This window comes from Anabrus simplex, chromosome 1 (genome assembly GCF_040414725.1).
Source record: "Anabrus simplex isolate iqAnaSimp1 chromosome 1, ASM4041472v1, whole genome shotgun sequence".
Taxonomy (NCBI): domain Eukaryota; kingdom Metazoa; phylum Arthropoda; class Insecta; order Orthoptera; family Tettigoniidae; genus Anabrus; species Anabrus simplex.
In genome coordinates this window covers 565,937,426-565,948,737 of record NC_090265.1, presented here as the reverse complement: position 1 = coordinate 565,948,737, position 11,312 = coordinate 565,937,426, and the positions used below count along the sequence as shown (strand labels likewise).

Below are 11,312 nucleotides of genomic sequence, written 5' to 3'. Positions count from 1 at the left end.
GTTCTTTCTCATTTCTTTCCAGCAATGATATTTTCCTTTCTTCCACTAATTTATTGAGAAAATAAAAGATACTTGAAAAATAATGTTTGTTTTCATTACAACGAAGAAAATCACAATGATGTGTTACCGAATATTATATCCCCTCCTCCTAATTCAAATCCTTTTACTAATATTTGTCTACATACAACGATACAGCTCCCCAACCAGTGAAGAGGACAGATTTTCATGATTTTATGAAAACTTCATAAATGAAGTACACACTCTCATCACAATGCACAGAATGATTTTTTATGTTCCACTCGAGGTGGTAAAGGCGTGCTCGGTTCGCCCGGAAGGACGTGGGTTCGAATCCCCGTCAGGAAGTCGTAAAATTTAAGAAGCGAGATTTCCACTTCCGGAGGGGCATATGACACTGAGGTTCACTCAGCCTACACCAAAAATGAGTATCAGGTTAATTCCTGGGGGTAAAGGCGACCGGGCGTAGAGTTAACCATTCTACCGCATCACGTGCCGAGGTTAACAATGGTGGAAGCCTTTACCTTCCACTCCTCCAAGGGCCTTCATGGCCTGTACGGAGGTGACTTTGCTTTGCTCTTGCAAGGCATAAGAAGTAGTAACTTCAGGCACCTACCACAGATATATTTTTAATACAGGGCTTCAGATTATCACTTGCTTAACTCGTGTGGGACATGAGGACATTTTCAAGATGCTTGTTTTATATATATGTATACCTAAGGATTAATGAGATGTAGAAGTCAACATTCGCCACTCGACCAATTAGTAAATATCCCAAGTGTTTGTACTTTTATTTACTAAAAACAACGTTCAGCTGGTTTGCACAAACACGTCATGTGAACATAAACATTTTACATGATCTTGATAAGGTTTCTCATGATCCTACATCAACATTTGAAATTATCGCTGGAAGGGGAGATAACTCGAGATGAGAAAAACATAATCGATAAATTAGATGTCTTACGAGGTTAAGGGTTGTTCTAATGATACACAGTCGAACGGTCAGCAGAATCAATATCTATTGATACTGTCTGCGTGTTCACGTCTAATAACTGCGGGTCCGCAATATTAAATCAATGAAAGAATTTCTAACTGTGATTGAAACGTCCATTTACGGTATCACGCTAATCATTTCCTGAATACTGTGGATTATTATCTCTATGGAGATGACTGCGTATACTTCTCCATTGATTCCGGTTTTGAGCGGACGCAAACCCTTGCCGAGGGATAACCGAGTTGCTTGTTTTATGGTGTTCGACAAGCACGTTCTCTCTCTTTCACTCTCTCTTGCCAGGGATATTTCCTATGATGATGAGCTTCTCTATGATCTATTCACCTCAGAATACATGGCCAAAGAACTGGACAATTCTTTGTTTGTGTTTTATTGACAGACTGGTTTTGGTGTTAAGCTCCTCTAGAATTATTTGAGCGGAGTGCTGTTCGAGTTACAGGAAGTGTACTTGTTCAGCACCATACTCTTTTCATATCTGCTGAGTGGAAAGTCCACGTTTCTGCCTTGTAGAGAATGCTGAGATTAGCTACCCCAGTTTTTTAATTTCTAGTGATAGAGTGATTCTTCTGTAAATGGGATACTTGCGCAATGGTCTTCTTAGCTACGTATAGCAATTCTTGTTCTGTTTTCAGTATCGCAGTTTCCCTTGTTAGATATCACTGAAACAAGATATAAAACGTACATAACATCCCTCTTTCTCGGAACTCATATACCGGGAGAGTTGGCCGTGCGGTTAGGGGCGCATAACTGTGAGCTTGCATCCGGGAGATAGTGGGTTCGAACCCCACTGTCGGCAGCCCTGAAGATGTTTTTCCTTGGTTTCCCATTTTCACACCAGGCAAATGCTGGGGCTGTACCACAATTAAGGCCACGGCCACTTCCTTCCCATTTCTAGGCCTTTCCTGTCCCACCGTCGCCATAAGACCTATCTTCTGTGTCGATGCGACGTTAAGCAAGTAGAAAAAAAAAAAAAAAAAAAGAACACATACATTCTCGTTAACAGATTTGCCATCGTCTTGGTTTCTTGCTTGTTATTTTGCAATTTCATCTTGTTACTCATACTTTTTTACCCGAGGAACGAGTTCTTCCACCTTCGATGATGAGTGCAGTGTTGTTTGCATTGGAATCCTTCTACAGTTGATGGGAAATCCACCATTCCATCCACGAAGAGCAACTCTCATTATCTGCTCATATACGGTATTTCGGCTAAGGAAAGTTAATCTACATATGAGGCCTAATCGTAGCATGCACACAGCAACGTTACAGGAAAGAAGTGTGATCAATTTATTAAAATGTAGCAGTAGTACAGTTCAATGATGTGCAGTTTCAACCTGGAGTTAAGCACTCTTAGGCCTAAGTAGCCATTAATACAAAGTATTCCTTGAATGTATGCTTGATCATTTGGGTGCCACAGCCTTTACTGCAGTTTGTCTTTCTGAAAAAGAATCTACCGAAGCAATTTGTCTCTATTGTCAAATTTAATAATCTTTTCGCCAAAGATCTAAAAAGTAAAATATATCAATGTGGATTGAAACGCAAATGCTAACGTCGTATCGGAACTTGAGAAACGTTAGAACTAGTCCTTTAATCCGAATGGTTCTGATGGTGTACCGTTGGCAGCGATCTTCCGAGGTTTGCCTGAGTTCGCACTTGCGCTCTTTGTCGGACTTGGCCGATTTCTTCTTAAAGCATCATGTATCCCTTTTTTTTTACACCTTTTTGTGGCATTAAGTTTTGTATATCTTCTTCACGATGAAACAGACAATTTTGATGATCTTTTAGAAAATTTTCGAAAATATTTAAGTTAAACTGTTATTTTCTGATGAAAGAATGTCCTAGGACCTTTAATCTAAGTCCTCATGTGTTTATTTATATTTTAAACGATAGAAGTGAGCTTGCATTCGGGAGATATTGGGTTCGAACCCCACTGTCGGCAGCCCTGAAAATGGTTTAACGTGGTTTCACATTTTCACACCCGGCAAATGCCACGGCCGCTTCCTTCGCAGTCCTAGCACATTCCTATCCCATCGTCGCCATAAGACTCATTTTGTGTCGGTGCGACGTAAACCGAAATTGTAAGAAAAGAAAAAAAACGTAAGAAGTTAAAGCTCTTCTACTGTAAGTTACCTACTAACAATTTTCATAGGCTAAGTGCGCGATGACGTCACATTTACACATATTAATCAGTTTGTACGAAAAATGCTTTTATGTAAAACTGCGATGCTATTTTTGTGTGTTTAACACTATTGGTTACGTTGGGTCAATATCCTCTTCAGGACAATATAACTTTGAGGATAAATACCACAAAGCGCCAACCTTCCATTCTGTACGTATTATGTGAGCAATCAGAAATGCGAATAATAAGAATTAAAGCCATGGATTACTGCTTCGGAATTTGTTACGCCAATTAACGGACCTCACATTCAAATTCTTAAGGGGAATCCTACTCAGGTAGATATCTCATGCTTAATAAGTACGTACTGTGCTTTGGTGGCCATGTCATTCATGTTTATACCAGTTTAAATCTTAAAAGGTTCTCAGTAGAACAGTACTTATATCTGTCAGCTCTGTGCTCAGCGTCAGTTACTGCTGTCTACAAAGACGCCCTGCAACACACCATTTTAACTGACTGGATAGTTTTCCCCCTTGCTTTAGAGACATCAGAAGTACACAACAGAAATCTGACTTTAGGGAAGTATAACTCTTCTGATAAAAGAATTTATCTACGAGAATTTTTTTCACGTATACAAAGCAATCATTTGCTCTGATGGGTACTTCTACAAATAATTAAGGAAAGAGTTACGCAATGAAAAGGCTATGAAATTTAGAGGAAAATATCGTAGGTATATGGATGTAAATTTTCGGAAAAAGTGCAACAAGTTTACTAGAAACTAGTCCAGAAAAGATATAAGTTTAACTGAAGATGTAGTCACAAAACCGGGAAAAAATGTCGCAGGAATTTGCTAAGGAAAAAAAGCTTCGTTTGATTAGAAAGCGACATGAAGCACACGTTATCTAGAGCCCGCAGTCTAGGTAATGTCGAATTCCAAATCATTAACGTATCAAATAAAGATGTTTCGATAAACGGAAGTAAAAATATATTCACCAAGAATGTAGTGTGCAGAAAAAGAAAAAGAAGATACAGGAAAGCATTGATCCACTTTATTTCTTTCTTAATCTGTTTACCCTCGGGGGTTGGTTTTCCCTCGGACTCAGCGAGGGATCCTACCTCTATCGCCTCAAGGGCAGTGTCCTGGAGCGTGAGGCTTTGGGTCGGGAGATACAACTGGGCGGGAGGACCAGTCCCTCGCTCAGGTGACCTCACCTGCTATGCTGAAAAGGGGCCCTGTGAGGGATGCGAAGATTGGAAGGGAGACACAAGAAAGAGGGAATCAAGCGGCCGTAGCCTTATGTTAGGTAACATCTCGGCATTTGCCTCGAGAGAAGTGGGAAACCACGGAAAACAATTTTCAGGGCTGCCGACAGCGGGGTTCGAACTTCGAAGATGGTTGAAGTGGGAATCGAACCCCCCTATACTCAGTTGACCTTCTGAGGCTGAGAGGACCCCGTTCCAGCCCTCGTACGACGTTTCAAATTTCATGGCAGAGCCGGGAATCGAACCTGGGCCTCCGGGGGTGGCAGCTAATCACACTACATTCTACACCACAGAGGCGGGCATTGATCCGCAGCGGTTAGAAAATGCTCCAAGTTTCTTTCACAACTTAAGTTATACCGCAAAGTCCGTTTCAAACTACCGTATTCTAGGCACTAATTTACTAAAGTGTTAATACGGTTCCCATCCATAGCATTTTGTCACATAACCATTATTATGCGAATAAAGGTGAGGTCTGAAGTCATTTCCACGGTAAGCACTTCATCTGTGTCGTAGACAGGCTTACAGCTAATGAATAACATAACGCCATAAGTTTCGCCAGGATCGAGGAAAAGTTCCGTGTTGGACAAGTTTCTGCATTGATCAAGTTCCACATTAGACAGAGACTTGTCTTAAAAGAAGCCTCTAAACACCTACCCAAACAGAAATTACAACCTTAATGTACATGTTATATTCTGTTTCACAATTTAATTACCTATATATTACTATCGAAGGTTCCTTAGTCGAGGTGGTCATACGTGTCCTCGGATCACCTGGGGTTCGACTCCTCATTATGAGGCTGAAATTTTAGAAACGAAACCTGCATTTCCGAAGAGGCCCACGGCCGCGGGGACCAGTAATAATACGCCAAAATGAGAAGACAGGTGACTGGTAGAGAAGTAACCACTTTTTCCTACTAGTGAGGAGGTTTACCTTTCATTCATGCAAGTGTCCGGCTCTATAGCTCAGTTGGTATCGTTCTGGCATTTGGTCTAGGGGTCCCGGGTTCGATTCACGGTCGGGTCCGGGCTTTTAACCTCAATTAGTTAATTCCTCTGGCTCGGCGGCTGGGCATGAGTGCCGTTGACATCATTAGAAATCATCGTCACAGACATGTCGCCTGTAGGCCGTCTACTATGAAAAGACCTGCACCAGGCCTCTCCGGAGGCCATACAACATTATTGTTACTGTTATTATTATCATGTCTTCATTATGCTCGATTAAGAAGTGCGACTGAACTTATTTAACTGATGTCGTTGCCTTTTTCTTCTCCCCAAATCTCTTCAACTTCTCGCTGTGGCTTTTCTTGTGTTTCAGATGCATACAGTGCTTCAGGCTTGATTATAGTATTGTAACGCTGTAATTTTGCATTTCGGGATATAGATGTTTTTATTATATCTGTTCCAAGTGAGTGTGTATGCCTTTTGTAGTTTGGAGATCCTTTCTTCGTTTGCTTCAGTCCTGAAAGTTGGATGATTTCTCCCACTTATTAGCATTTAGACTTGGGATATTTTGCAATATTTGCTCTTTATTGGTTGTCCTTCAAGGTACCGAAGAGATATTTCCATGTAGTGAGTTTTCTAGTATGAGGCTGGGGTCCTGTTCCGAATGCAATTTCATGGATTTTTTCAATGGATGCAGTCTCTTCCAGTCATTCTGAGCCAAACACTGTAAATTATTATTATTATCATTATTATTATTATTATTATCATTACAAGGGCCTTTATGACCTGTAAGGGATACTTTGCATTGCCTTGATAAATACTACTGTCAGTACTAACCTCACTGAGATGTCACAAATGACGGCATTTCATTGATCAAAATCTCAATGGATGAAGAGATTTAACTCACTTCCAAAACGAACTCCCTCCTCCCCAGTGATAAACGAGTATATTGTCACTCGCTTCTCACTCAGGCGGCTTTGAGACGAATCAATGCATAATGGAACTTTTGAAAGAAAATATCATATCTCTGAGATTTTAATTAATTTTAATATTTATTGATCAGAAAGAGTTTCCATCTTTTTCGCTACATTCACTCCGTACTTTTTCTCTGGTATTTATCCCAAGTGATGTATCTATGAGCATCTAACGATTAATTATCATATCGATACAAGTCGTCTCGTATGAAATTTTCTCCTATTTCTTCAATAATTCCAAATGTTGATGCTGGATCATGAGATAATCTGAAGTCCGGTAATAAAATTATTTTTGTGGCACGTGCCTGAAGTTAGTACTTCTTGTGTCTTGAACAGTACATAAAGACACTTTGTGCAGTTAGATTGTAAGAAGTAGACACTATGACGCAAGTGTATATTTTTTCATGAAGTTTTCATACAAACCTGAGAATGTGTCATTTTCACTGTTGGGAAAACTGCCTCTTCGTATATCTATAGATCAGTAAAAGCATCTGAAGTAGGTGGAGGGGATATTATGATGATTTTATTCGTTATAATGAAAATAAATATTAGTTTTTAAATATCTTTTATTTTCTCAATAAATTAGTGGAAGAAAGGAAAATATCATTGCTGGAAAGAAATGAGAAAGAACTTAGTAAGCGTAGCTGACGAGACCTCCATAGCTGACGTGAGCGACGGCGGGGGCGGCAGAGTAAGCGACGCCGAGGAGACCACCGTGGGCAACAGCGGGGGCGGCCAGAGCGGGAGCGTAGGCGCGGGCAGCCAGGGCGGGGGCGGCGTATCCGTAGGCGGGAGCGGCGACAGCACCGTAGGCAAGAGCGTCGTTGCTCACACGGACATCGGACTTGCTGACGCTGGAGTAAGGAGTGTTGATGGTCTTGGAGTAGGTGGAGACCTGTCCCAGGTTACCGGGAGTCCTCAGGATGTTGGATTGCTGGGAAGTGATGGCGGGGGTGGCCAGAGCGGGGGCGGCGTAACCGTAGGCGGGAGCAGCATATCCTCCCAGGTAGCCAGCGTTGGCGACAGCCAGAACGGCAGCGAGGACGAAAAGCTAAAAGAAAATAATAAAACAATAATAATGTTGTAATTCAACAACACTTCAATGTGCTAAGTGTCATCACAACGCAATTGAGAATAGATCGACATTCCTGGAACTGTGATACATGTTATTGTGAGTAACAGAATGGATACATAGGGTAAAATTGCGTTTTATAATGACGTATTGTGAAAGCCTATGAAAACCTCTAGTCAATATTACTACCATATGACAGAAATTCTAGAACTCTATTCGGACTATCAGTTTCTGAATTTTAATTAACTTTGTAGGGTAAACACCAATTTTGTCACCAGAGATCTTTTACATGCCAACTTCAAAGTACATGGAATACCGAATCGACATTTTTTTCGTCCTTTAAGAATCGGACTTTCTCTATTGAGCTTGAAGCCACAATCTTAGGATCCGGAGGCCGACACTGATAAACAGAAAAACCAACTTGAAATTTGACTTTAACGGAAATATATTAAAGTTCTGTGAAATGTACGCTTAAATGCACATGAAATTGCTTGTACCTGTTGGCAGTTGTTAAGCACAGGAAATAAAGAAATGTTGGCATGCTACTCCCGTTCTTAAAAATACCCTTTCCTTTAATTAACTATTTAAAACATTGAATACGACATATCTGTGGGGCTACCCAACATTGAGAACGGGCAAGTTATCGGTGATTTTTTTTCTGACTAGGTAGGAATAGCTATCGCTGTCATCTCTGAAAACAGTATTTTGTGTATAAAAGCCTGTGCGAGAAATGTTATGGTGGAAGATTCATTCTTAGGTTTGTACTGATTGTCGGAAAGATTTTTTCGCGCATACCGAACGAAGGAAATATTTCATATCCACCCTTAGATGATGGGGCGGACAAAGTAGAATAGAACACCTCTCTATGTGGTGATGAACGATGGCTTGTAAAAAACGGACAGCTATCAAGATATTGATGGTGTAGACGAAGTGGCAAAAAAGATCATGAAGAATCTATTGCAAAATGTAATCAAATATGGTGAAACATTTTACGTTTTAGAACATTTTCCATTCGCTCGGAGCTTTTCATGTCGTTAAGAAAGAGCTCTTTCAGGATGCTACACTCTCTAGGAAAATGCTAGGATAGTACATTATTTCAACCAACCTACCCAAATAGCCCTGATTTATTCACTCGTGGTTAAAAAGCCACGAAGGCAAATTTTCTGTTCGAAGATAATTGACAAAATAATTTTTCTTGTGTAATAATGATTTTTTTCTATAGGCAATACTAGCCATGGTAATAGTGTTCTACAAATGTGCATTTGGTTGGTTTTATCCTTATTGACATTTAAAGAAATAATGTTAGTTTTTTTTACTTATTGTTAGTTCTCTTTATCAATGAATATAACGTTTAATAAGTAGAAGGTTTATTTTTATAACGAATACATTTATAGTTGCCATTAATGCATTTTGCTATATTTTCAATGTTATATGCAAGGGAAACAATATAAATTAGTGACTTAGTTCTCTGTAAGACTCAACGTTAAATCCAACTACCACTTTTACCGTTCAAGAAAGATAAGACTTAGTTCCTTTTGACATAAACAGCTACACCTATGTTCATAAAATGAGTATCAATAAAAATTTCGTTAATCAACAGTTGACAGAGTGCCTTCTAACAACGACCAATTTAATCATTATATTTTTATACTGATTTCTTTAACTTTACATTAACTGAGATTTTCGGCAGTGATGCGAGTGGGAATGTCTAGGACTGCGAAGGAACCTGTCGCCAAACCCAGAGCCTCCGGGTAAGAGGCAGGCGTGCTAGCCCTATACCACAGGGAAACATTTCTGTCGGAAGGTTCATTCTTAGGTTTGCGCTGATTGTCGGAAAGTTCTTTTCGTGGAAACCGAACGAATGAAATGTTTCAATACACCACCTTGAGATGGTGGAGCGGGCCACGTAGAGTGGAACATATTTCTATGTAGCGATGAACGATGGCTTGTAAAAAAAAAAAAAAGAAGACACTATCAAGATTTCTATGGTGTAGACGAAGTTGTAAAAAAATAAAAAAATATTTTTTTATGAAGAATCAATTGCAATGAGTAATCTAATCATCATCATGTACCACACTGAATACATATCCTGTATTTACGCGATGTTGGCTATTATGATAGACGACATTTAATAACACTGAGTACTTTTTGTAACAAAAAATAGTGGCATGCACATATTATTTCTGCCGAGAAGTAGCAAGTTTTTACGTCCTTGATTCCAGAGCTTTCATCCTAGTCTCAGCTACACAATACGGTTCATATAGCAGTACGCTTATCTTCGGGAGATGGTGGATTCGAACTTCACCGTCGGGATTCAGTAATATGATTTCCGTCGTTTCCCATTCTCTCACTAAGGAAATGTGATACACGGTCACTAGCCCTACCTTCTCATTCCGAGTTCTTACCTATCCTATCGTCACCTGAGCCTGTGTAAGTTAATACAACGTTAAACCACTAGCAAGAATCATTTTAAAAATACAAATATCCTTCTTAATCGAAAATTTTATTAACTTGTCCACCACGTTGGTGTTGTAAAATGAATCATGAATACTGACAAAAGTAGTTCTTACGTAGTGATAAAATGTGCTCCCATTACGATTAAAAAATAAGAACTATCTGCAGTACTGTACCTTGAAGGCCATTGTGTAGGAGGTGGTTTGTCGTTGACTGTTAGGTGAAAACTGTTCGTAGTTTGAACAGTAGCCAAGGCTTATATACCGGACTGCCTGGCGGGTTTCAACTCCTGACCAGGTTCAACTTGAGCCACGCCAATATCTAACTAGTTCAATGTCATGTGCAATTAGTTATGTGACAATATTAGAACATGTTTTATCTTGATTCCTCCAAAACTGTATTTGCAGTGTGACGATCCCAACTTTTCTCTAATGAAGAATTAATCATACACACTTGATAATTTTAAAGGGATTGCTCTGAAAGAAGATATTTCATGTGTGTGGGATGTAGCAATAAACGAACTCATTGACTCTTAAGTTTATTTCTTCTTCTTGCTTTGTCCTCGTTAAACAGGATCGGCCTTTTCGAATCATGATCCAGTGTTCTAACTTCTTTGAACCTAAGTGTCTTGTTGGCTTTCTGGACAGTTGTCAGGCAGGTAGCTCGATGTCTTCCCCGTCCACTTTTCCTTGCGAAAATGCAGAGGCACTTTTTGATTACATTATGTTCTGGCAACACCTTAAGGGGAGGTATAACTGAAATGTTTAGGGTTTTGGCGAAAAATATCAGGTTTTTCATAATAAAATAGCCTAGTCCATGCTGTATCAGCATCTAATAAATTAGTAGCCAATACGACAAGTATAATGCTAATAACAGCTAATAACAGCCATAACAGGACAGTTCTGAGGTGAAGACATGTTGTCTATTATTTTTCTCAGTTTCACAATTTAGTAGTTGTACCCTATGTGTCGTCTTCATCATCATTTCTTCCTCATCACGACGAGCTTGACGCCTACGGGGGTCAAATCAAAAGACCTGCATCTGGCGAGCCGAACTTGCCTTCCCAGCACAAAAAGCCATACGCCATTTCATTTTTTTCTTATGACTTACTATCTGAAGGAAAACACTGTTGGGATAAGCCACCCCTAGCATCCATAGGGGTGAGAGTGGGAATGGAGTGGCATATAAAAATGTGTATTATTACACTTGAATTTCAAAATTGGCCTGCGATTATTTATTTAAAACACTGCGTTGGAATTGTTCGCTGTATCCATTCATGCTAACTTATAAATTAAGACAGTTTTCTACAATTCATCACTATTATCTTGTGCCATTACTCAACTCATTGGACTGTATTCCTTGTCGATGATCTGTCTTATATAGGGCCATATTGGGGAAGTGAACAATTAATATCCTCTTGCGGCACTTTTGATTTATTACACTGTCTTGTATAATGTTTTACTAATTT

The 11,312-nt window shown here is 39.6% G+C and overlaps 1 protein-coding gene across 1 annotated transcript; it reads right to left on the bottom strand.

The window, feature by feature from the left end:
• Positions 1-6,949: 6,949 nt before the first annotated feature.
• Positions 6,950-10,032, bottom strand: LOC136870158 (cuticle protein 76-like). Its single transcript, XM_067144900.2, has 2 exons — positions 10,021-10,032; positions 6,950-7,369 (listed from the first exon to the last, which is right to left on the bottom strand). Exons 1-2 carry the CDS (start codon positions 10,030-10,032, stop codon positions 6,950-6,952), a joined length of 432 nt encoding a protein of 143 aa, XP_067001001.1.
• Between the last annotated feature and the right edge of the window lie 1,280 nt (positions 10,033-11,312).